The 26,473-nt window shown below is 38.1% G+C and overlaps 1 protein-coding gene across 1 annotated transcript in view; it reads left to right on the forward strand.

The window, feature by feature from the left end:
* Positions 1-3,376: 3,376 nt before the first annotated feature.
* The window catches only part of TCF4 (transcription factor 4), a 379,623-nt gene continuing 356,526 nt past the window's right edge, over positions 3,377-26,473 (forward strand). Inside the window, exons 1-3 of the mRNA XM_049782162.1 lie at positions 3,377-3,424; positions 4,448-4,539; positions 6,272-6,344. Of these exons, the coding sequence (XP_049638119.1) occupies positions 4,468-4,539; positions 6,272-6,344 (145 nt within the window). The 5' untranslated portion in view covers positions 3,377-3,424; positions 4,448-4,467. The remainder of the gene's footprint in view (positions 3,425-4,447; positions 4,540-6,271; positions 6,345-26,473) is intronic.

Below are 26,473 nucleotides of genomic sequence, written 5' to 3' on the forward strand. Positions count from 1 at the left end.
AGGGATGAGTAGCAAAAACTAAGTGCAGATGATATGTGAGTCTCTCAAATCACCACAGGGGCCTGTACTCACCTTTCTTGAGGGGACAAGAATGAGAAAATACCTAGGAGATGATTCAACTGCAGGGATGAGGAAAGACACAGTGAGGAAGTAAGCTATTGGGTGATGAGTCCTCAGGAGGATGGTAATGAATCTTCACCATCAAGATTTTTTGTTTTTGGTGGATGAGGGAAAGCTGGGCAACAACAGCCTGTGATGTTCAAGGGGGAACATAAGTGATGCCAGGGATGTAACCTGGTCACCTGCATGCAAGGCGAGCAAGCGCCTCAACCCCTCTGTACCATCTCTCTGAGCCCCAAAGGCCACTCACTACTCTTGCAAATCGGGGCTTCAGTGAAATAAGGGGTGCTGGAACCCAAGAACCTCTGAACTCTTCAAGTGTTCTAACCACACTGGTGGCTATAGAGTCCCTGTGGTTGCCTGAAGTCTATACAGCACAGGAGGTCTGGCAGAGGGATGCTCAGCTCCACATCCCACGCAGTGTTAATGGAACATGTGGTATGGTTGAGTTCTGGAATCTTCTCTGGTAGCATTTTTGGTCTAATTTTGGTGAGACTAATGCAGGGCCCCAAAGGGTGAATGAAGGAAGGGCATCTCTTTGGCCTAACTGGAAGTGCCAGTATTAGTGGTTCCATCTTTCTTCCAGAACTCAATGAAGGCCTCATAGTGGGCCTACAGGTGAGATGGCACCTTGAAAGGGGTGTGGACTCGACATCCATCCTATCCTCAAAGCTCCAGACTGGCCCAAACCTCGCTAAGAAGCACCCTTGAGAGAGAAGCCAGGTATGGCTGACAGGGCCTGGCCTCTGGAGGGATTCCCTGAGGGAGAGCTGGGCCTTCACCTCAACCTCCCCTGGCCTGTGTCTCTGTAATTGTAGTGTCTCCACTGACAGACAAGAGCTACACTTGGAGGTCACGACCAGAGAAAAGATCCAGGTACTGAGGTACTGGAAGGAAGCAGCACTTTGCAGCAGCGTCTCGGCCCACGCGCGCCTCCCGCGCAAACCTCGCCCCCCAGTCCCGGGTCCCGGAGGGGGCGTGGCCGGCGCGCGCCGCCATTTTGGGCGCCTCTCTAGGCGCTCTGTTTACCACTCTATGGTCGCCCGCTCCCGCCCCGCCCCTCCCCAGTCATTGTCTGGAGGAGCAGCCGCGGCCGCAGCGCCTTCTCTTTATAAGCCCGCAGTGCCCGGATGTGAATGGATTACAATGTATCTTTCAGGGAAACCTATTATTATCAATGTGACTCCACGGGGGAGTCCATGGTGATGAGGATGAGGATGAGGAGGAGGATGATGATGATGAGACACCTCTAAACTTGGAACAAGTTTAAGACTTTGTAAGAGGAGGAAGAAAATTAAAAGCCCATCAACAAGATTTGTTTGAGGACAAATTAGAACTATCCTGTACTGCTTCTGCTTTTTTTTTTTTTTTTATAAACCATGAGAAAAAGTTATTGGATTTTTTTTTGAATGATTTCTTTTTTGGGGGAGGGGATTTTCTTGCAATTTTATGGTGGAAAAATGCAAACACCAGAGCCAGGTGCATAATCTTGTATTCTGTGGATATCCCTGGAGCAGAACTGAGTCCCAGTTAAAATACTTTTTTTTTTGGTTGTTGGGGGAGACACATATGAGATCCTAAGTACTTGCAGAAGATTTTTGTCTCTTTTTAAAGTCACTTTCCTTGGAATATTGTGAGCATATTTGTGGCCATTTAAGGTAACGTTACCATTTACTGTCAGAGTAAACTGTTTGTAATTGCATTTAAATTTGAAAATGTTGAACCCAGTGGTTTTTTTTTATATTATTATTAAAACAAAAGGAACAACTATTAGTAATTGCCAATGGGAAAAAGTGTCTGCATGCGATTTGTGTCTGGACTCGCACATCTAGCAATAACAGCGTGTGTAAATGTTTATTTTAACACACGTTAAAATAGCGTATGTTGCATAGCCTGCATACAGTACGCTTGCTCTTGCGAAAAAAAAAAAAAAGAATTATGAAGCGTAATTCTAACCAAAAAAGTGATGTGAAAAAAGTATGGTTTTCAGGGGACGCAGGGCCTGTAATGGTCAATGTTGAATTACAAAAACTTAAACTGCTGGAGAACAAGGGCTTATAGCGTGCCTAGGAACCCAAGTGTAAAAAAACAAAACAACATCCACCTTCAAACATTGGTCTCTCTCTCTTCTTCTTCTTTTTCTTTTTCTTTTTCTGGCGAAGTTTGCAAGCTATACTATACTGTGACTTAAAAAAAAAGGGAGGGGAAAGAAAAGTATGCAATTTAGCTTTCACCCACCCACCCCCTCTAACCCGCGCAAAACTACCGAAATGAAAATATACCCAACAAAAAAATGTGGCTTGGTTTCTATATGGCAAAGAAAAATATTGTTCCTCTTGGCAAAAAAAAGTCTTTTTTTTTCCTTTTGCATCACGTGCATTTGCAGCCTAGTATAAACTTGCTTTGCCGTGTGTGTGTGGATGTGTGTTTGAGTGAGAGTCAGGGATAAAAAAAAAAAAAGTGAGGGGGGCTGTAAAACTCAAATGAATTTCCAAAGTGCCTCGGAGGGATGAAACCGGGGCCGGAAAAGAACCGTTTAGTTTTTTTTTTTTTTTGCAATTATAATCGACGATCTAAAGGGGGGGAAAATGAGGTGTTCTATGCCTTTTCATGGGGTGGGGGCAATTTTGGATTTTATTGCCTTGGATTGCATCTTTAGTTGGGCAGAAGCTGGGAGGGGGGGCTGAGTGTGGCAGGTTTTTCTTTCTGGGGGGTGTGTAGTGTATGGGGGTGTTGAGATTTTTCTTTCTGGGGGTGTGTGTGTGTTGTATGGGGGTGCTGAGATTTTCTTCCTGGGTGTGTGTGTGTGTTGTAATGGGGGTGTTGAGATTTTCTTTTGGGGGGGTGCTGAGCTTTCTCTTCCAGGGGGGTGTGTTTGCGTGGGGTGTGTTGTCTGGGAGGTGGCTGGGCTGTGTTGGGGTGTCTGGGTTGCCCGACCCGAGCAAGCCGCTTTCTCCCCGGACGCCGGAGCCCCCCCACCCATTTCAGTGCTTTGCTGAACTTGCAATTCCCAGCGCCTTGGCGGGGTCCCCCTCCCCCCGGCCGCGTCCCGTCCCCTCCCCTCCCCGGAGAAGAGAGTTGGTTGGTGTTAAGAGTCAGGGATCTTGGCTGGGTGTCTGCGGATCCGTAGTGGCAGCGGCGGCGGCGGGGAAGGAGCCGGAGCGGGCGCTGGAGGAGGAGGAGGAGGAGGAGGAGGAAGAGGAGGAGGAGGAGGAAGGTGGTGGTGGTGGAGGCAGTAGTGGTTAGACATGAACGCCGCCTCGGCGCCGGCGGTGCACCGACAGCCCCTTCTCCCTTGCGGGCGGTAGGTACCGGCGTTTGCGGGGTTCCGCGGGGCTGATGCGCCCCGGCTTGGGGCTCCGCGCCTCCCTGTGCCGCCGGCTCCCAGCAGAGACACCCCTTTTTCCCTTCCCGCGCCTCTTGCCTTCCTCCCCCCCACTTCTGGCCCACCCTCCCCAGCTTCATGCCACTTGGAGTGGAGGCCCCGAGGACTTTGCCAAGGGGCCTGCTTTGAATTTTTTTTTTTTTTTACCAACCCACCCTTTTCTTTCCCCAATTAGGGTGCTGGACAAATTACAGGACCCTATCTTTCTTTCCTACCCTCCCTTCTCTACCCTCCTACCCTAGCACTACTGACTGCTTCCACGTTCTCACCCCCCCACCCCAAGTCTCCCCCCCCCCCCTTTGGATGTGTTTTCACTCTGGAGACGCTCATCTTTAATTTCTTGATAGCTACTTTGAAATGGAAATGCAGAGGGAGTGGTGTGTGTGTGTGTGTGTGTGTGTGTGTGTGTGTGTGTGTGTGTGTGTGAGTGAGGGGGGTGTGTGGGGTGAAGGCTGGTGGTGGTAGTGGGGGAAAGTTGAGACCGGATTGTTGCCGGAGTAGTTTCTCTCTCTCTCTCTTTTTTTTTCCTCTGTGATCCATTCATTTCTCGCTCTTACCTCCTGTTGCATAAAATGATGCGCTGAAGAAAGCGGCTTTACCCCCCCACCCCCTTTTTCCAGATTTGGTTTTAGAGTTAGAGTGGATGTTAACCAGTTTTGATCTGCTCTTTGGAGATACAGTTTTACTATCGCTTTATATAGAGAGAGTATTTTCAAAAAAAAAATTTTTTTTTGCTATTGCTGCCTATTCCATCTTAAAACAAAAACAACTCTCCCATTTATTTTCCCCTTCCTCTCCACCTTAATCCCACCCGCCCCCCCCCCCCCCCCCACATTCCCATCCTCAACTCTCCCCCCAACCCCCAGTCTCCAAAGATCCGATTGTGTTTTCTCCAAGGATTGGGACTGGATTTTCTGATTGCGGTTATTTCCATGTTTCTAGGTTTGTGTGATTTTGCTAAAATGCATCACCAACAGCGAATGGCTGCCTTAGGGACGGACAAAGAGCTGAGTGATTTACTGGATTTCAGTGCGGTAAGAAAGAACGGTGGAAACTAACAACAGCTGTGAAACAAAAACCAAACCAAACCCCAGACACCTCAGCTAAAAAATCCTAGAGTGATCTAAAGAACAGGAACGATTTTTAATTGGCTGAATTCCTAGTGAATATGCAAGTCTTTTGGACAAGTTTTTACTACAGATTTTTTTGGTCTGATGAAAGATTGAGGCTTTTTTCTAGAGTTGAATTCCCTATCTCCTACTCCTCCTCCCCACCCCCAGTAATGGACTCTCATCCCATTGGAAAGAGAAAACAGACACCCTGAAACTGTAAACTACCCCTAAAACTTGGCCATATCCAAACCCTGACAAGTAGGAATAGTCCAGTCCCTTAACTATTTATCTATTTATGAAAATGGAAAGAGAAGAGAGACCCAGGCATCTCAAAAGTTTTCAAACTGGTAATGCTTTGGGATTAGGACCTTTACTCCCCCCTAGTTCCATCTTTTCCTGGCATTCTGAAAAATACCATGTGTCTGCTTTAGCACACTTTGGAACCTGCCTTGAAACTGTTTTGTAAATCTTATCCTCTTGAGATCAGCACAAAGCGGAACTTACACACTTGTGGAGTTTTACGGCTCTACTTGGTTTCTCCATCCCTTTGCTTCCCTTCCCCAAACCAAGTCCTAAACTTGTCAGGGGCGTTGATATATTTATAAATCCAAATGAGTTTGGTGTAAGATGCATTTGCAAAGCAAAATTGAAAAAAAAAATACACACACACACACACAAACACACAAATCCAAACCGCCTTCTAAGTGAGGCTTTTTCATGCTGCTGCTGCTGCTGCTGCTGCTGCTGCTGCTGCTGCTGCTGCTGCTGCTGCTGCTGCTACTGTTGCTGCCGCTGCTGCCTCTGCCACCGCTACTGCTGCCGCTGGCTGCTGCTGCCGCTGCTGCTCTACTGGACCTTTCGGAGAAATGGCTTTCGGAAGTTTTGGCAGGAAACGTAGCTGTAGGCAGCTTTGTAGATCCCTTCTGTTTGCTGTAATTTTTCTCCATTCGTTCTTTTGCTTTTAGCAGGCTCTGACTCAGGGAAGGTGCGCATTATCTATCCACTAGATACTTCTAAGAAGAGGGTAACCAATTAGTGTCGAAATAAAGGTTGGAGAGTGAGAGAAGGAAGTGAAAGAGAGAGAGAGAGGAGAGAAAAAGAGAGAGGAGAGAGAAGGGAGGGAGGGAGGGAGAGAGAGAGGAAGAGAAAGAGTGGCTCAGATTGTTCATATTAGAGACGAAATGAGAATTTAGGGCAGGTGGCACTTTTATTTTTATTTGGGTTCACATATGACAGGCCAGTCTTATACAGGATGGAAATGGACATTGCCTCGTTTATGGCCAAGGTTTTCACTATAGAACAAACAACTTTTTTTCCTTCTCCTTTGTAAAACTAGTGTTTTCTAGAGAGTCTTCTGCCCTCCAAGTGGAATCTTGATATAACATAGGGACTGTGTTTGTTTAAAGTGTATTAAGACTGCCTAGTACTGGCAATCTAATGAACCTGAGAAAAAAAGAACAAAGTGGTAATGGGGGGAGGGTGGGGGCAAGCTGGTAATGTACTTGTTTTAGTTTCAAGTTGGATGGTGATGTATTTTACTAAAATGAGTCCTTAGCATAAACTCTTTTAAGTTATTTGGTGAGACTAAGATCTTTGACAAATTGAAGGCACAACTGTCTTCTTTTCAACAGTAATATTTCTTTGTTTCTTATAGATGTTTTCACCTCCTGTGAGCAGTGGGAAAAATGGACCAACTTCTTTGGCGAGTGGACATTTTACTGGCTCAAGTATGTAAATTCTTTTCTGCGTGTGTAGTTAAATGTTCTTAGCTGTTTATTCACTCATTGTATGTTTTTGGCTCTGGTGAAGTGTTCTGAAAAAGTCATTGAAAATTTAGCCTTTAACAATAGGGTGATTTCATTATGCATCAGTGGCATAACTTAACACAAAATGTTATCCTTGATAAAATTTAAAATGGGTCTTTTAAAAATGAAGGGATTTGTCTCAGAATTTTGTCATTTAATTTGAAAACAATTTTCTAATGCGTTTGTAATCAAATATGTCAAGAGGAAGCCAGAGTTAACCTGGGGGAATAATGTTCCTTCTTTGAAAATAGAGAGAAAAATAGAACTTACATAAAAAAACCAGAAACTCCCTTGTAAATATTAATTATTAGGCCCTATGTATAATTAACTCTGTTAAAGAAATGAGCGCTTAGTTTTGCAGATAAATGCTACATAATAAACTATAGCTGTAAATAGATAGCCTCTTGGTAATCTCAGAGTCTAATATGATGAATTAATTTGTATTTAAAATATTATTTTATGATGCTTTAGTTGTTCCTCTAATTATTTACTTGTGCAATGAATTTTTCTTTTATTTAACTTGCACATTTGGAGGGACTTTTACATTTCATAAATGAAAGATGTTTGGGTGATGCTTATAAAAAGCACTATTCACAAAGGAATCTGTGTACGCAGTGGTTACTTAGCAGCTAAAGGGGAATTTTGGGGATTCTCTGAATGGTCCTTATTAAAAGTGGAAATTAAAAATGTAATATTCTTTTAGAATGTATTTTTATTTGTCCAAGGAATTTCAAGTTAGAAGGATATAATATTTATACCTGATATTCTTTAGGTCTAAGGCTTCAATCCATTTGTGCTTGTTAAACAGCTGCAGTATTTTCGGAGTTCTGGCAGTGGTATAGAATAGTGCAATAGACAGAGGACTATTCTGAAGTCAGGCTGGGTAATGTGGGCATCTCTTAACTGTGAGATGCCAGTGGACTTATCTGTTAAATTGAGTATAATTTTACATCTTTTAATTTTTATTTGGTGCTGTAGGAAAGAAAGAAATCTGTTCATCTGGTTTGTATAATTGTTACTTCTTATACAATTTATGACCTGCTAGAGGTGTTTTGATTTCTAAATAGGTTACTTCTTTTTATGACCTCCATAAGTATGGGAAATTTTGTTTCTATAACTTGATTTTTAAAATATGGGAGTCATCCTAGAGTTATATTTTCACTTTTATATTTGGGGATCCACTTTTATTAAAAGTACTATTGACCATAGGCTTGTGTTTATTAAGACTTGGCTATAGCTTCTGTTCAGGTCCTCATTTTGTTATTGTTGTTGTATTAGTATTACATCTTCCTAACTTCTTTATTTTATTCCGCAGATAACTTTATAGTAAAGATGAGGAGTGTCTCGTGTAGGCTAATTAATTTTTTATGTTAGATACTATCAAAATAGTAACTGTCACTAACACATTTTCTGCACGTTTTTACTTTAGTAGTGTATTTATTTAAACTTAAAAGTAGATACTGTCAGAAAGGCAGAGGAATACACTGAAAAGTCAGTGCTAAATCCTGTTTTGTACTTTGTAAAAAGGGACACACAGAGTAACTTCATTGTATCAGCTTAGGTATGGTTTCATAAAGAAGGGTGATTTAAAAGCATGAAATTGTGTTACATTAAAAAGAAAACTATGCATCTGGTCTGTTTTCTGTGTGTTCACATTTAAATCAAGCCTTTCCTATGCTGTTTAAGTGTTTACAGAGACTACTGGCTGGATTAGTATGTGTATATGTTTGGTAAGTGATCATATGTTCAGACTCAGTACAATTTCTAAGACAATGCATATTTGTCTGCTTGCACACAACAACCCAGACAGAGACTTTTTCCTTTATACATACTGGATTTCTAAGAAACATGTTGGGATTGCTTTTAGGTTGTTGAACTTTACATTGAGCTACAGAGGTGTAGTTTTCAGGTCCAGATGGTTCCTCATAAGGGTAAATAGAGTAGAATGTAGTAAATGTAGAATATTCATTCAGTGTGGTATAATGGTGATTAGATAGGGTACAGATTGGTGTGTGTTTGGTTTTATTCTATCCAAGACAAGTGAACACAGGGCTGTCATAGAAGAAAATGCCTTATATTTTTACTCAGTATCAAATAATAAGACATGAAAATCAAGATAACTGTATTTTGCCCTTTTACTGAAAGGATGAACAAGGAAACTTCATATAAGAAAATAATATTGTAAATTATTTCATGTTAATAGCCATTTCCCTAGTGAGCTCAGATGTCTCTTTCATGGGGAGCTTTGAAACTTGGATCTAGGAGGAAAAAAAAAAAGAGCCAAACTATAAGTAAACTACATATTTGAAAACCCAGCTGTATATTTTTCAAAGTAGCTATGGTAATATTTCATGCTTAGAGTTTCCAATAGCTTTTGATTCCATTAATATAGGATGCTTCATCGTGATTTGCAGTGTGAGAATGAAAATAAAGTGTGGCCATATACTCTTTAATCTTTCATTCTACAAACATGGTTTTTCCTACCACCTTAAGAAATGGTGAGGCTGCTAGGGAGAATGGAATGTAACCTGAGCTACAGCCTGACATTCCCAGGGAGCATTTTTCACATGAAAGGCTTTTGTCAACCCAGGAAAGGACCAGCAGTTTTTGTTTGATGTTTGCAGGTGTTCAGCAGAGAGTACTAAAACAATTCAGCCATGATGGTTCAGAGCTTAGATGACCTTAACAGGGAGAATTGGTGGGCTCTGGAATTATTTTAAGAAATAGTGTAACCTATATGGCAATTTATACAAAGGGATTTATTATCCCTTATATCATTGATCTTAAAACAAACTAAACATATCCACATGCCTGAATGATTGAAAAATTATTCTCATTAAAGTAGGATGGCAAAGTTGCCCCCCCAAAAAATACACAAGGCCTTTAATTTATTGATGAATAGGTGCTTACTCTAATAGTAAAGATAGTTTATTTGGTATACTTTGAATCTTTTTGGAGTTAAAAGAAACATGATAGATTTGGCATATAAAAATAGTTTTAAAGTCTGACCACTAAAATTAGCTATCCTCAAAAAAACAAAAAACAAAACAAGCACACACCTCTGGTCACATCTGCTACATGTATTTACCGTCATCTTATGATAGATACTACACTTTCCTCCCTTTTGCTTAGAAGTTGAACTGTTATCCCTTATAACCAATTAGTTGTAGTTGGGTGTTCAAGCATTTTTTGAAGCATGCCAAGAAAATGTATGTTTGAACAATTAAGGATGGCAGTAAAACATAACACATACATGTGGGTCATGTTTGGAAGAGGGGAAACGTTTATTTACATCATACAATTTAGTTCATCTGTATTCTGACATTAAAGAACATTATCAGTTTAGCAAATGTGAACAAATGCTAGGGGTAGGTTTTATTTTTAATAACAGAAAATTCAAATGGTCAGCATCTTAAATTTGTGGACCAGTTTGAGTTGATCATACTTAGAAAGGTGAAAAAAATTGTTCTCCCCTGAAAGTATTAGTTGAGTAGAATTTATGTGTGTGTTTGTGTGATTGTAAGCATCCTTTATATTGTAGCACAAGTCACAATGGTTGGTGATTGTGTGGCTTTTGCAAAGAGCAGAGTAATTTAATAGCTTGAAAAATAAGTTTCGTGAAATCTATAAGAACTGTTGGGTTTGAAGGGTAGAAATCCCTCGGATACACACACGTCTCAGTGCCTTCACTGTGTAGTAAAGATAACTGAGGCCCAAATTAAGGCAACTCTAACCTGCCTTTATTTGCTATCTTAAAAACCAAGTTTTGATTTGCTAATTCTCTATGGTCCTGCAAATCTCCTTTGGAATAACATTGGTTTCACGAGTATGTTTTGGTGTAATTTGTATTGCATAGTAGGGAACTAGGATTTGTGTGCCAATGTTATTTGTGGATATAAATGCTTCTCCATGTGCATGTGCCCTTAGCATGCTTTTTAAGGCTTTGGAATTAAATTTTGGATATTGATCATTCTGTTTTGTTTGCTATCCCTGTGGCTGTAATGCTGGGTAGATAGATGGGTGTGGCATGGGAAAATTAAAATGCTTCTTACTACACAGAGTGATGAGTTATGCCTATATAAGTATTACATAGATGGTTTTGTCAATTCAATTTTTGGGTGACACCTGGTAGTCTTTGGGGGTGGGGCTTCTGGCTCTGTGCTTATAGTGCTCTGAGGATTGAACCCAGTTTTCCTAAAGTGTGTGCTCAGGCCCTTGAGCTATCTCATCTTTCTGACCCTTGCTTATGCATTTTTAATCTCTACAAAAGCCCAATGAGATGCATTGATTACCATGCTCAATTTGTTGATGAGAAAACTGAGATCCAGAGGCATTAAACAACTTGTTTTCAAAGTGTTGAGTAATAAATCAAATTTTAAATCCAGATATATCTTTTTGAATGTTCTTAATATGTATATCCAGATTCAGTTGGGCTTACTTTTTCAAAATTATATTGACAAACATGTTTTTAAGTTTTGGTATGCAATATTATTTCTACTTTCTCCCATAGAAAAGCATATTTAAGTTAATGACATAAACTATGTTAGTTGTTATTGCTAGTCTTAATTTTTGTTTCATTTTAATGTGACAGTATATCTTAAGTCACAATTATTACCTTTGACTTAACTAGAAAAATATAGTAGCTGTGTTTAAATCATTCTTTTCCATTGTAAATTGACATCTGAATGGATACCAGTAAAAATATCTTATTTTCAAATACTTAATCAGCCCAAAAGTTGTGGTAACCAAAACTATTCTTTTAATATCTAAAGTTTAAAATTTTCTGTTTTTAACTGTAAAAAATGTTTTAATGTTCATTGGTAGATCTAGGAGCTTAATATTCAAGAACTACAGTCCTAAATTCTATCTGGATACCCAAAATAAAAAAGTTCTTAAGTTTAGGTGTGTTTAGTACTAGATATGTGCTTAGAATGTTACATTTTCTAAATTTAGAAGAAAGAAGCAATACTCTTTGACACTGACTTAAGTAAATAAAATGCATTAAACAAGCATGCAAAATCCAAGATCTATTGAGACTGAAATGCTTAACATTTCTGATAGCATCAGCAAATTATCTTTATCCTACTATTGTAATGAAGAAATCACTTAAATAACAGATGAACAGCTAAGTCACATCAACATATATAATCGAACTATGTAATGAAAGTTTATGCTGTTAATTGCTGGAATCTGTCTTAAATGCTTAGTATCATGGAGCAGTAAAGACTGTCACATAAACAGTTTTGTTTTGAGCTTAAAATCATTTCTTTTTGCTTTCATCTGCTATGATAAACAAAGCAATTTTGTAAGCTTTGCAGATCAAACATTTACTCCTAATGGTAAACTACATTTTATATTGGAAGTTTGCAACTTTGTCCAAGGCATAGATAGATAGAGTTGAGTCCTGGTGGCCCCAGGCCTGTTATTTTCAACATTTAGTATTATGATGCTATTTAGATCTGTTCCCATAAGTCAAGATAACAGATCTTAAGTTGCCTAATAAGGAACATAGTGTGTTTTGCAATGTTCTTCAGCTTACAAGTCTCCAACCAAAGTGTTCTTTGCCAAACCTTTAGAATTTATATCTGTATGTTGATTAAGTTAGGTTTTGTGCAGACATTCGCACCAAAATGAAGTTAGAAAGAAACAAACAGAAATATCCACCTTCTTCTCTGTTTTTTTTTTGAGCTATTTTTTTGTAGCCAGGTATCTTCCTAGTGAATTAGATAGTATAAGTTATGAGAAAGTAAAGCATCTTTAAGAATTATTATTATTATTATTTTGGTTTTTGGGTCACACCCATCAGTGCTCAGGGGTTACTCCTGGCTCTATGCTTAGAAATTGCTCCCAGCAGCCTCGGGGGATCATATGGGATGCCAGGATTCGAACCACAGTCTTTCTGGATGCAAGGCAAACACCCTACCTCCATGATATCTCTCTGGCCCCAAGGATTATTTTTATTGTTGATTATTATTATTAATCTAAGTCAGATTTCAAAATTAAACTTTTTTTTAAATAAAAAGGATAATCCTATAGATTATCCTTTTTTTTTTAAACTGGGAGCTCTTTTGGCCTTAGTATCAGTAATATATGCACATAATTTTAGATGGGTACTTCTGAACCATGCCTTTAATGATTATGAGAGAGATGTAAGGGAAGCAGTAATTTAGTCTATGGAGAAGCTTGGTTAACACTTTGTTATAAGTAGGATCTATTTATTTTATCAGGCTCACAGGAATAGCAAAAGTGTTGAAAAGGTTGTCATTTTTGCTTTCATTTCAAAAATAAATAAAGGCCCAGTTAATCAGCATATCAAATACCCAGGTGTGTTTAAAATTAGTTTATATGGATGAATTTCACCACTGTAAGAAAGTATTTTATTTAAAGGTGCAGCCACTTGATTGTTCAAATGGCTGCTTTTATACTTTTGTGTGACAATTAACATTTAATGAATGACTTTCTAGACTGCCATTGGTGGTAATTACGATATGTGGTTTATTAACTGCATTCCATTGTTGGATGTTCCTGTATTGATTTGTTTTGCAAACAACACTTCACATGTTGAGCAGTATTTGTACATTACTTTTTAAAGAACCTATTTCATTTGCTGATGCTGATAGCGCCTCAAAAATTTTAGCGTTAAGATACTCCTGTATTCATGCTTCTGTGATCAGAGTGATTTTAATTAAATTAATAATTCATCAGTTTTTAGCTATAAAAAATTTACACTTAGACCCTCAGGGAATCCCCAAGATATGGCCCAGTACTTTTTTCCAAGTAACTGAATTTTTTTTTTTTTTTTTTAGAAATTTAGATTAACTGGAAACTTTAAAGATACTCTGTTACTCATGGGTAAAGAACTTTATATTTTGAGGGCTAAGTGCCTTTTGCCTAAATCTTACAGTTGGTTTTTGGCTATACAGGACACAAATACAGATGTCCTGACCTGCTGGCCAGGGACCCCATGCTGCTTTTAATTAAAGTTTGGATTCAATCCGTGGGTACCCACTGTATGTTTCTTAAGAAGAGGAAAACTTGTATAATCTTCCATTTTGAAAAATAATCTAGATTATGAGAAATGGACATCATCATGTGGTTCACTTGTCATCACATGTTCTAATTTGGCTAAGGCAGTTGACGAATAACTGTTAAAATGTATTGTGTTATTAAAAATAACAAAGTAAGACCCATGATTAAATATCAAGGCTGTAATTCAATCTTGGGGGTTCTGGTACTGTTCATAAACCATTTGGCTTTTTTCTGTAGCAGATGACGTCAAAATACAGCTTGATTGAATTATGACCCTGGGTTACAGGAGCACCTGCTTGTGCCTTTTTACTTCATGACATGTCAGCATTTCCATTACAAACTTTTTTCTCTGACATTTTCAACTTCAAATAGCTAAACTAGACTGATGGTTGGTGTATAAACTTACAGCCCCCTGGGAAAAGACTATTTTCCGAATAAAACAGAGAAGGTGGTAGGAAAGCCCCATTACAGTACCTTTTAGAAAGTTCTTCCTTGCTTTAATCTTTCATTAATTTAAACATTCCCTTTTGGTGTACTTAGCTGAATTAATTGGCATCCAATTTTTTTTTTTTAGAAATTTATATTAACTGAAGACTTTAAAGGTACTTTGTTACTCAGAGGTAAAGAACTCTGTATTTTGAGTATTAAGTGCCTTTTGCCCAAATAATATGATTGGTTTTGGCTATACAGGACACAAATACAGATGTATTATAAGTATTACAGATTTATCCAAATTAGAACATATGATGACAAGTGAACCACATGATGATTTTCATTTCTCACAACCTAGATTATTTTTCAAAATGGTAGATTATACAAATTTTCCTCTTCTTTTTTTTTTTTTTTTGGGGGGGGGTCACACCTGGCCAGCGCTCAGGGGTTACTCCTGGCTCTATGCTCAGAAATCGCTCCTGGCAGGCTCAGGGAACCATATGGGATGCTGGGATTCGAACCACTGATCTTCTGCATGAAAGGCAAACACCTTACCTCCATGCTATCTCTTCGGCCCCGAGTTTTCCTCTTCTTAAGAAACATTTGGATGGCATGGCATCCAAATAGGAAGGTTTTAATCTCAGATTTTCTAATCAAAGTCTTAAATGCAAGGTATTTAGAGAATTGTTAACCTTTTCAAAGTTCTAGCTTTTATTAGGAGGGCACTTGTATTATAGCTCTGGACACAGCAGTTTTCATATTTTATACAAAATTCTAGAAGAGTTTGACCTGAAAGTCATGCAAATTGGTATTCCTTATCAGTAATTATTTTCATACCCATTGAAAATGAGTAAAATTGAGAATGAGTAGTAAGAAAAGTTTATTATCGTAAGACTTGTCGCAATTCATGTTTACACTTTAGATTTCCTATGTTGGCAAAGATGAAATGACCTAGCTTGTATTTTGCCCACCTATAATAATTATTTTTGGTTTCACCCAACAGTGCTAAAATACATTCCTTGGAGAGCTTTTGGACCTAACTCCATGGCTTCTACCTGAAAATCATGGATTTAGTCCTCTGCATTGTCTTCCAGCCCTTATATACTATAATTTTGTTTTGTTTGTTTATTTTTGGGCCATAGATAAATATGAGATGGGTTTACTCCTGGCTTTGTGCTCTGGGATCACTCCTGATAGGGTGATATATATGTATATGGTGGTAATTACGATATGTGGTTTACTAACTGCATTCTGTTTTCGGATATTCCTGTATTGATTTGTTTTGCAAACAACACTTCACATGTTGAGCAGTATATATATACATATGTGTGTGTGTGTGTGTGTGTGAAAGACAAGTGTTCACTTTCTGTACTACCTCTCCAAACCCAATGTATCATAATTCTAATTGATAGGTATAATGTATATCTTTTGTTGTGGGGGGCACACCCAGTGATGCTTGAGTCATTCTGGTCTCTCAGAATTACTCCTTGAGGTGCTTGGGAGAAATAAGGGATGCTGGAAATTGATTGAACCCAGGTTAATTCTACAAAAATTTAATAGGACAGTATTTTTTGTTTGTTTGTTTGCTTTTGGATTACACCTGGCAATGCACAGGGCTTACTCCTTCCTGGTTCTGAATTCAGGGATCACTTCTGGTAGACCTGATGGACTATATCCATCCTGCTTATCTCTCTGTCTTGTCTCTTTGTCTGTCTCTCTATCTCCTCCCTCCCTTCCTTCTCCCTTCTTTCCTTCTTGCCTTGCCCCATCCTCCTCTTTCCCTTCCCTCCTTTTCTTTCTTCCTCCCTCCTTCACTCCCTCCCTCTTTTCCTCTATCCCTCTATCCTTCCCCTCTACATAGGATATAGAAGACTTTCTAGCAGAAAGGTACTCTCCAAGGGCATGACTCTCAGAGGAAAGAATAGAAAATTAATACATCATTAATACAGTTGTGGTAAGGGCATGACTCTCAGAAAATCAATATATCATTAATACAGTTGTGGAATTTAATATAAATAAAAAATTACTTTTTTCCTAGGGAAAGTCTTAGTGAAGGCTTTATGAACAAATCATCTCTGCATGTTGAAAGAGAAGTAGAGTTTTGACATGGGTCATTGGGACTGACTGTGCTATATCAAGATCACCTTGGATAGTCTTATTGGAAAGTTCTGGCAAAGGGTGCATTACAGAGAGCACCTGGAAAGAAAGACTTTTTAACTTTGCATGAAGTCAGCACCAAATTAGGTGCCTGCAGTGATTTCCAGGGAAGTAACTTGTGTTGGCTACCATTTATTCCCCCTGATTTTGATGCTTTTTTAGGGGTATTATAGATTATAATCTAGCTATTTCCAAAGAATATGTTTTGGATGAAATGTTGGGATGGAAATTAGAAAATATGTTACCAATTTTTTTCCTTCTATGAGTTGGTATTGGAAATTTCCATGAGCCAAAATGCAACTTTAGGGAAATTATCTAAAAAATTATTTGAAAACAATTCTGGAAATGTAAATTGCTTTTTAATGTTTGCAGCTAAATAGTCTTATTGATTGACATAGTAATAGGTCCTCATATCCTGCATCTTAAAACTGAAAAAAATAGGGGCCAGACTGTACAGCAGGTAGAACCTTTGCTTTGTGCACTGCCCACCTGGGTTTGGTCACCAGCACCTCAAATGGTCCTCCAAACCTTCCAGAAGCCATCATTGAGTAAAGTTTAGGAGTAAGGATTGCTAGGTGTGGCCCCAAAACTAAAAAGAAATAAACAAAAAACCCCAAAACAACAAAAAAACTGAAAAAATAATTTTGAAGTCTGATATCTTTTATCACATAATATATTCAAATATTGAAAAATGCTATTTAATGAAAGTATTGGAATTTTATATATAACACAGTTTTATAATTTTTCTAGTTCTTATTTGAAATAACCATTTATTGCTGTGTGTTCTTGAATATAAGATTTCCCCTTACTAGAGTCCCAAACCATTGAATTTTTTTATTTCTCTTGCTTCACTTCGACTTTTTTTTTGGTTTTTGGTTTCTGTTTTTTGGGCCACACCCAACAGTGCTCAGGGGTTGTTCCTAGCTCTGCGCTCAGAAATCGCTCCAGGCAGGCACAGAAGACCATATGGGATGCCGGGATTCGAACCACCTTTGGTCCTGGGTTGGCCGCTTGCAAGGCAAATATTTTACCACTGTGCTATCTCTTCGGCCCCCTCACTTTGATTCTTTATAGATACATTTAAAAAGCTATGTTAATTTTATTCTTACCTTTGACTTTATTATTATTTTTACTCTTTGGTTATGTTAGCCCATGTAAAACAGTTTCTCTTTGACCTGGGTAGTACATTTGTTAGGTTCCATTTCTGCTGGAATTGTTTACATTTTCATCCTTAGTAAGGTAGACTTAGATAAAATAAGAAATGCTCTATAATTATTTTAACCAATTTATTTTACTTAAAAGTTCCTTAGTTGTTTTAAGACTTGATTATTTAAAGAACATTGAGAACATCAGAAAAGTAAAAGGGATAAATAGCAATGTGATTTTGAAGAGATATTTAATCTAATTTATTCATTCATTCATTTAGTAAATGCTTTTGAAAGCCAAGATCCAAGTTACGGTGCAAGATACTATGGTGGTGTAAAGTAGACAAATTTCTGACTTTAGTGATGAAATTGGAGCACAATTTTACTGTCACAGAATAAAAAAATCTACAAAAATTTAATAAGACAGTATTTTATTTTTTGTTTGTTTGCTTCTGGATTACACCTGGCAATACTCAGGGCTTACTCCTTCCTGGTACTGAATTCAGGGATCACTTCTGGTGGACCATACGGGGTGCTGGAGATAAATTCAGGTTAATTATGTGCAAGTCAAACATCTTGTCTGCTATACTTTCTCTCTCCAGTTCTGTGGACTGTATTTTAAAAATAAATAATATTCAAGGGGCCAAAGATATAGTACAGTGAGTAGGGTATTTTTTAGTTCCGTGGACAGTATTTTAAAAAATGATATTGGGGGCAGGAAATGGTATAGTGAATAGGGAGTTTGCCTTAAATATGGCTACATTGGATTTAATCTCTGGCATCCAGAGCCTGCTTGGATAATTCATGAAAATAGAGTCAGGAGTAACCCCTGAGTACTGCTGAATATGGTCTCAAATACCCAAATAGATATATAAATGAATGATATTCAGTATAGAAGTAGGCTTTTTAAAAAGCTACTTATCAAAGAGCAAATTTCTCATTTTTAGCCAGAACTTGGAAACCATAGAATTTTTTTGCATATACATTTATAAGTATAAAGAAAAGAGAATGCATTCAAATGCTGTGGAAATTGGACCTTGAAGAGTATTGTTAGAAAGCTCTCAAATTTAGTACTACAGATTCTTGAGGGGCCAATAGCAATAATGTTCCATTCCTTCTTTTGGGCAAAAATAAAAATTTTAGATTTATTGTGTTTATTTACCTTAAGGCATGGGATAGATACATTTCCTTTATTTTATTCTCATAGTTGATTTTTTTTTTACATTTATAATGCATTAAGTCATTCATTTATTTTAGTTCCAGGCATAATAGAATTTTTTTTTCTTGAGAAAAGTAGTGGATTGATTTTTTTGATTGTGTAATCAAAAGGTATGAATGTCGAATTCTTCTTATTTATGGTCTTCAGTAACTATGCACCATTTAAGCTTTCTTAGAATCAGTACAAATTGTGATGTTTACTAGACCTTTGGAATCATCTTTCTTGCTTCTGGGGACAAACAGTGTTGCTGAACATCATGTTGATATATTTTAGGGTTGGTTGTAGTTTGAGCTGTGTATTACATCTAAGTATGTTGCTCTATGATTTCGTTGCAGTTTGTCTTTTTATTACTGTTAGTAACAAACTAATTGTTCCTGCTTTTAAAGTCCCAAGTAGTAACTCTCCTTGCTGTTTCTTATGATTTTTTCCTTATTTCTGATTCTTGGGCCATAACTGCTCAGGAATCATTCCTGGCTATGTACTTAGAGATCACCTCTTGTAGGGCTTGGGAGTGGGAATCAATTTTGGATTTATTGTGTTTATTTACCTTAAGGCATGGGATAGATACATTTCCTTTATTTTATTCTCATAGTTGATTTTTCCTGTCTTTTCCTTCCTTCCTTCTTTCCTTCCTTCCTTCCTTCCTTCCTTCCTTCCTTCCTTCCTTCCTTCCTTCCTTCCTTCCTTCCTTCCTTCCTTCCTTCCTTCCTTCCTTCTTCCCTCTTTCTCTCTTTCTTTCTTTCTTTCTTTCTTTCTTTCTTTCTTTCTTTCTTTCTTTCTTTCTTTCTTTCTTTCTTTCTTTCTTTCTTTCTTTCTTTCTTTCTTTCTTTCTTTCTTTCTTTCTCTCTCTCTCTCTCTCTCTCTCTCTCTCTCTCTCTCTTTCTTTCTTTCTTTCTTTCTTTCTTTCTTTCTTTCTTTCTTTCTTTCTTTCTTTCTTTCTTCCTCCCTCCCTCCCTTCCTTCCTCCCTCCCTCCCTTCCTCCCTTCCTCCCTCCCTCCCTCCCTCCCTCCCTTCCTTCCTTCCTTCCTTCCTTCCTTCCTTCCTTCCTTCCTTCCTTCCTTCCTTCCTTCCTTCCTTCCTTCCTTCCTTCCTTCCTTCTCCTTCCTCCTTATTTATATCAATTAATGTATTCTTCCATTTCTGTAGATCTTTTCTGGTATCTCAAAGTGAGGTTTTAAAAATAAAGTTCTCGTTGAATTATTTTGATGACTTATTGTGGATACCTTATTTTTGTTATAATTATTAATGGTATTTTCTTTTAAATTAAATTTTTAAATAAGTGTGATTGGCTTTTGTATAGTGACTTATATTTGGCCAGGTTGCTAAACTCATCATTAATTAATTAATTAACTAATTAATTAATTTTGGGGGGATAAACCCAATAGCATTCAGGGGTTACTCCTGGCTCTGCTCTCAGAAACCACTCCTAGCAGGCTCAGGGGAGTATATATGATGCTGAGGATCGAATCTTGGTCAGCCACTGTACTATGGCTTCTTCAGCCCCTCATTATTTTTTTTATTAAGACCATTGTGAATTACAAATCTTTCACAGTTGTATTTCAGGCATTTAGTGACAGTGAATTAGAACCATTCTCACCACCAGTGTGGACCTCCCTTTACCCTAGTTCCCTGCACGCATCCCATACTTCCACCCATAGCTCCCAGGACTACCAGAGTAACATTTTTTGTTTATCTCGTTGCAGTTTGGGTCTCTTGATTCTATTGTGGTTGACTTTGGGATGGGTATTTAGATCTGACCTCTTTTTTTTTGTTTTGTTTTGTTTTTTTTTCATTCAGTGCTCTTGAGACTGCTTGGCCCCCGGGGCCCAATCCACTTTTTTATTTCTTTTCTCAATTTGTAGGAAGACAGAAATATGAGACAGAACGAAATGACTCAAAGTCTATGGTTCTATGAAAAAAGGCAGGCGCCCCTATCTAGAATATAAGTAATATTAAAAAAAAGAAAAGAATAAAAGATAAAAAAAGGAGGAAGAGGGGCAGATGTGGCTTTTTTCTTTTTTTTTCCTTTCTTTTCATTTATTTATTTATTTTTGGCATAGGCATAGCAAACATTGGGAAAATTAGAAAAGAAACTCCATTGGCCTAAGTGATAGAGTTTTTCCACCCATGAAGCAAACTGTCAAAAGACTGACTACAGGCTCCAGGCTTGATGGTTGTCCAGTTCCAATGTCTCTTTTTATGATCCCAGAGAAAGTTAGTTCTGCTCAGTCCCATTTGTTAAAGTCGGTCTTCTGTAGTTAGCAGTCTTGGTTTTTGCACATGTCCTAGGATGAAGCCTAAAATAAAGTCTTTCTTTGTGGTCCCTGGACACATTCTGCTTAGTTGTGGTTGTTTTAGTCAGTCTTGTGTACTTAGAGATTTTGGTACTTGCAAAGGTCCTATGATGAAGCGTCTTCTGATTTCATCTCACCCATTGTGGGTGGTGAGGTAGGGCAAACTGCCTGTAGATCAAGTTGTTGTTTCCTTGTCATTGTCAGGGTGTCTTATTTACCTACACTGGAGCAGGTTGGTACCAGGGCAGTACATGGATATCCTCCAGGGAGCACCTAGAGCTGGTGCCATAAACTGTGCAGGTACCAATGTTGGGATCTGAGGTTCGGGGTTGGACAGTAGATGTCTGATTCATTGAGGTCTAAGTCAAGTCTTCATGACAAGTGTTCAGGGTGAAAGGCAGCCCTATACTCTAACATTTATGAGTTCCTATTCCTATTAGATAAGAACTTATCTATATGTAATATTTCCCTATTTTAGTGTGCTTATGCAAAAAGGAACAATGTCACATGATATTCCTGGTACATATCAGCACCTCATTATTAATTTTAATACTTTTTGTGTTTTTTTCAGATTTTTTCCATTAGTCATATTTTCTGTAAATGCTGCAGGTTTGTCATTCTTCCTTTCAAATTCTGTGTCTGCTTTGTTAGGATTGAAATCATGATTTTTTTCCCTAATATGTTAATATTGAGTGGTATCTGTGAAAACTTCCCTGGTATTTTGCAGATAAAATTTATGTGGTTCTAGGGGGCCGGGCGGTGGCGCTGGAGGTAAGGTGCCTGCCTTGCCTGCGCTAGCCTAGGAGACGGACCGCGGTTCGATCCCCCGGCGTCCCATATGGTCCCCCAAGCCAGGAGCGACTTCTGAGCGCATAGCCAGGAGTAACCCCTGAGCGTCACCGGGTGTGGCCCAAAAACCAAAAAAAAAAAAAAAAAAAAAAAAAAAAAAAAAAAAAAAAATTTATGTGGTTCTTAAGAATTTTTATTACTATCACAAATATCCTTGACTCTATTTCTTTACATATCCCTTTAATTATTTTGAAGCTACAGCTGGCTGTATTTACTCTGGTTCTGTTCTTAGGGATTATACTAGCTGGTATGAACATATGTGGTAGCGTTTGGGATAGAAATGTGGTTGTCTGTATGCAGGGCAAGTGCCTTACTGTGCTATCTTTGCTGCCCCCCATTATGTATTCTTAGTATTTTTTTCATGTATGCTATAACAAATAGCTATTATAAGCATTTTGGTTTTGGCTAAAGATTATGAAGATATTTTGTGAATAGAGAGTATATATTTTTTTTGCGGGGGAGAAGGATCACTTCCAGTGGAGCTCAGGTACAGTTCTTGGTTTTAACTTTAGGGATAATTCCTTGGGAACATTTCAGGTGTTTCGGATTGAATTCCAGTAGCTGTATGCAAGGTGGGTTGCCTTACAGTGCTTGGATTTTGTCCGTCTTCTCTGGAAGAATCTATTGAAGCAATTTGTTTCTTGAAATCTCATCTGTATCTGAGCCTGATGTGAAGTGATTAAAAAGTAATAAAAAGTTTAAGCCATTTTTATAATCTTTCTTTGATATTATGACACTGTAAAACTACCTTTGAAATTATAAAAATGTAAAATTCTATATTTGTCTACATTTTCCCCTTTTAATTTTTTCACAAGGTTACACATGGAATTTTCATATTAGCATTGTTAGTCTTTGGTGAATATAAAATTTTATTCTTTTTCTTCATGTCTTGTTATTTATTATTCTTTAAATTTAATTTTTTAGTTAACATTTTTTAATTGATTGAGATTGTGTGATGTACAGTATTATTTTTTGTTTGTTTTTTGGGCCACACCCGGTGGTGTTCAGGAGTTACTCCAGGCTGTCTGCTCAGAAATAGCTCCTGGCAGGCATGGGGGACCATATGGGACACCGGGATTTGAACCAACCACCTTTGGTCCTAGATCGGCTGTTTGCAAGGCAAACGCCGCTGTGCTATCTCTCCGGATGTACAGTACTATTAATGATGGTGTCTCAAACACAAAATTACACCCATTACCAATTTTACATGAAGCATACCCATATTAAGTTTGATTTTTAAATTTTGCTTTCATTTGCATTTTTCTGAAGAAGATTACCAGAAGATTTTTCTCATTTATTACTTTTTTTCCAGATTGTCAATTTTTGGCTTGTGGACTATTTTAACATTTTTCTCTATTTCACTGCTTTCTAATCTTTCTATTGACTTACTCATTAAGCTGGCATTTATTCTCTTAATAAAAGAAATTAAGGCCATAAAAGGTCTTTTAAGTACTGCAATTGCTACATTCCATAGATTTTCATACTTTATTTCATTGCATAATTATTGTACCCTTTTTATATTTCAAAAATTCACTTACAATCTTAGTTTCTAATTGTAGATAATTTAGTAGTAAGTGATTTGTAAGGAATGCCAACACAATTAAATAAAAGCTTTGCATAATGGTTGTACCTCACTTTTTGCCAAAAAATATTGGTGTAAAGTCAATTACAGTAATATTAGATATGTCCATTGATTTTAATATATATCCTATATAATTTTGTTTTTGATCCTTATTATATTTATTGATGCTTTGGAAAGTTTACAAAAGAAAATTTATTTATCCTTTTATTGACTTTAATATGATTTGATTTTTCAAAGTGAAGTTATATGTGACAGCTTTCTTTGGTTCTTGTGACACTTGTTTTATTTTCAGTTTTTATTTATCATTTGTTATATATATTTCATTTTGCACTGGGGAAAATGTATGTTTTCTTATTGTGGAGGTGAAGCGTCTATATTTGTCCAGAAATAAATTCTTATTAATTGTGCTTTAAAATAACTTGAGCCTTTGTTAATTGTTTTATTTGCCTGACATATTTGTCACTGAGAGTAGATTGAATGATCTTCTATGATGATTACTTTGCTTATTTCTTCTAACGTTTTTGTTTTGCCTTTATACATATTGGAAATTACATAATTACATGCACTAGAGTTTAGAATTATTAGATTTTCCTGGTTATTAAACTCTTATTCACTTTGATTTTAGTATTGTGGTACTGTGGACCACTTTGGTATGTGGTCATTTTATTTTTCTGTTCTTTTATTTTAAAGTCCATGTATGCTGATTTTAGGGTTGCTATCCCACTTGCTTTTAGTTTAGTATGTTCTTGTGTACCTATTTAGAATTTTTTATTATCCTATTTGTGTTGTGATTTTTTTTTTTTTTTTGGTTTTTGGGCCACACCCGTCTGACGCTCAGGGGTTACTCCTGGCTATGTGCTCAGAAATCGCCCCTGGCTTGGGGGGACCATATGGGACGCCGGGATCGAACCGCGGTCCTTCCTTGGCTAGCGCTTGCAAGGCAGACACCTTACCTCCAGCGCCACCTACCCGGCCCCTGTGTTGTGATTTTAATTATGGCAGATATATCTTAATTTTTATTTTACTCTGATGAGATTGTTTTATTAAATAAGTTATTTATTTTGTTTTACAGTCCGCTCCTTGTGTGTAGATTACTGTGTTGTTTCTTGTAATTATGCAGAATGGTAGATGAGTTGGACTCTTCCAAATTCTTTATTTGTATCGCTTCATTATAAACCCCCTCAGTCTTATATCTTTCTTCTCTTAATTTCGTCTTCCTCTTCCTCCTCCTCCTCCTTTTTTTTTTTTTTTATATTTTTTGGTTTTTGGGTCACACCCGGCAGGGCTCAGTGGTTCCTCCTGGCTCTACATTCAGAAATCATTTTTGGCAGGCTCCGGGGACCGTATGGAATGCCGGGAATCGAACCACTGACCTTTTGCATACAAGGCAAATGCCCTACCTCTATGCTATCTCTCTGGCCTCTCTCTCTCTCTCTCTCTCTCTCTCTCTCTCTCTCTCTCTCTCTCCTCTCTCTCCTCTCTCTCTCTCTCCTCTCTCTCCTCTCTCTACCTTGGGTCACACCCGGCAGCGCTCAGGGGTTACTCCTGGCTCTGTGCGCAGAAGTCGCTCCTAGCAGGCTTAGGGGACCATATGGGATGCTGGGAGTCGAACCACTGACCTTCTCTATGCGAGGCAAACACCTTACCTCCATGCTATCTCTCCGGCCCCCTTCTCTTAATTTCTTTACAGAAGTTAAGGCTTAACATTTAATTTATAATCTCCCCATTTTTTTTTTAGAAATTATTGGTTCATTTAGTGTTTGTCTTGAAGATTTTTTTATGCAGTTATATAAATAAGTCCACAATGTCAGACTTTTCTTTGAAATGGTTTAAGGCAATAGAACACTGTACCTTCCATCACTCGCTAGTCTTCCTTCCTTCCTTCCTTCCTTCCTTCCTTCCTTCCTTCCTTCCTTCCTTCCTTCCTTCCTTCCTTCCTTCCTTCCTTCCTTCCTTCCTTCCTTCCTTCCTTCCTTCCTTCCTTCCTTCCTTCCTTCCTTCCTTCCTTCCTTCCTTCCTTCCTACACACAGCATTGTTCAGGGTGTTACTCTTGGATCTCTGCATTCAGACATCACTCCTAGCAATCTTGGAATGCCAAGTGATCGAACCAGGGTTTGCTGAGTTTGCCACGTGCAAGATAAATGTCCTACTTACTGTGTTATTTCTCTGGCCCCTCTTTCTTTTTAATAATAATGTACTTTCTGAAATTACTTTATAGCTACTGTGATTTTATAGACAGTATCTCAATTTACTATTTATTAAGTTCTTCGCTTAGACCTTTTTCTGATACCTTGAATCTTTTTTTTTGTTTGTTTGTTTTGTTTTTTTGGTTTTTTGGGCCACACCCGTCGTTGCTCAGGGGTTACTCCTGGCTGTCTGCTCAGAAATAGCTTCTGGCAGGCACGGGGGACCATATGGGACACCGGGATTCGAACCAACCACCTTAGGTCCTGGATCGGCTATTTGCAAGGCAAACACCTCTGTGCTATCTCTTTGGGCCCGATACCTTGAATCTTTATGAGTTGTTTTCATATTTGGTCCTTACCAAGGTTTTGGTATTTGGACATTGGAGGAAAACTGTTATTTTTTTGCTTATCTAAATGCTTTATTTTTAGGAAGCTAGAAGATGAAATGAATAGGGAAGGACACATGCTGGATGATTGCCTTGCTATTTGCAAGGCAAACACCTCTGTGCTATCTCTTTGGGCCCGATACCTTGAATCTTTATGAGTTGTTTTCATATTTGGTCCTTACCAAGGTTTTGGTATTTGGACATTGGAGGAAAACTGTTATTTTTTTGCTTATCTAAATGCTTTATTTTTAGGAAGCTAGAAGATGAAATGAATAGGGAAGGACACATGCTGGATGATTACACTTCTATGTGGTGGATAAAGAAACATAGCTAGGTGATGGACAGTGTTCAGTGGAAGCAAATTTATGGACTGTTGACAGCAGATGTGATGTTTCTGAATGGGGGATCAGGCATAATGGTGGGAGGAGAGAGAGGACTAGAAAGGGGTCTAGGTATAATGGTGTAAGGCTTTGAGCACTTTGGTGGGAATTGTAGTGCTGTAAGTTTGTATGCCAAAGACATAATGATTTATATACTGTTATAAGTCATGCTACGTCAATGTAAAAGTAAATTAAAAAAATAAAGAGCCAAAAAATAGGCTGGAACAATAGAAGTGGTTAGGGTACTTTCCTTGCAGTGATCCAATTGGGTTTGATCAGGGCCCGGAGAGATAGCACAGCGGTGTTTGCCTTGCAAGCAGCCGAACCAGGACCTAAGGTGGTTGGTCGAATCCAGGCTTCCCATATGGTCCCCCGTGCCTACCAGGAGCTA

This window comes from Suncus etruscus, chromosome 10 (genome assembly GCF_024139225.1).
Source record: "Suncus etruscus isolate mSunEtr1 chromosome 10, mSunEtr1.pri.cur, whole genome shotgun sequence".
Taxonomy (NCBI): domain Eukaryota; kingdom Metazoa; phylum Chordata; class Mammalia; order Eulipotyphla; family Soricidae; genus Suncus; species Suncus etruscus.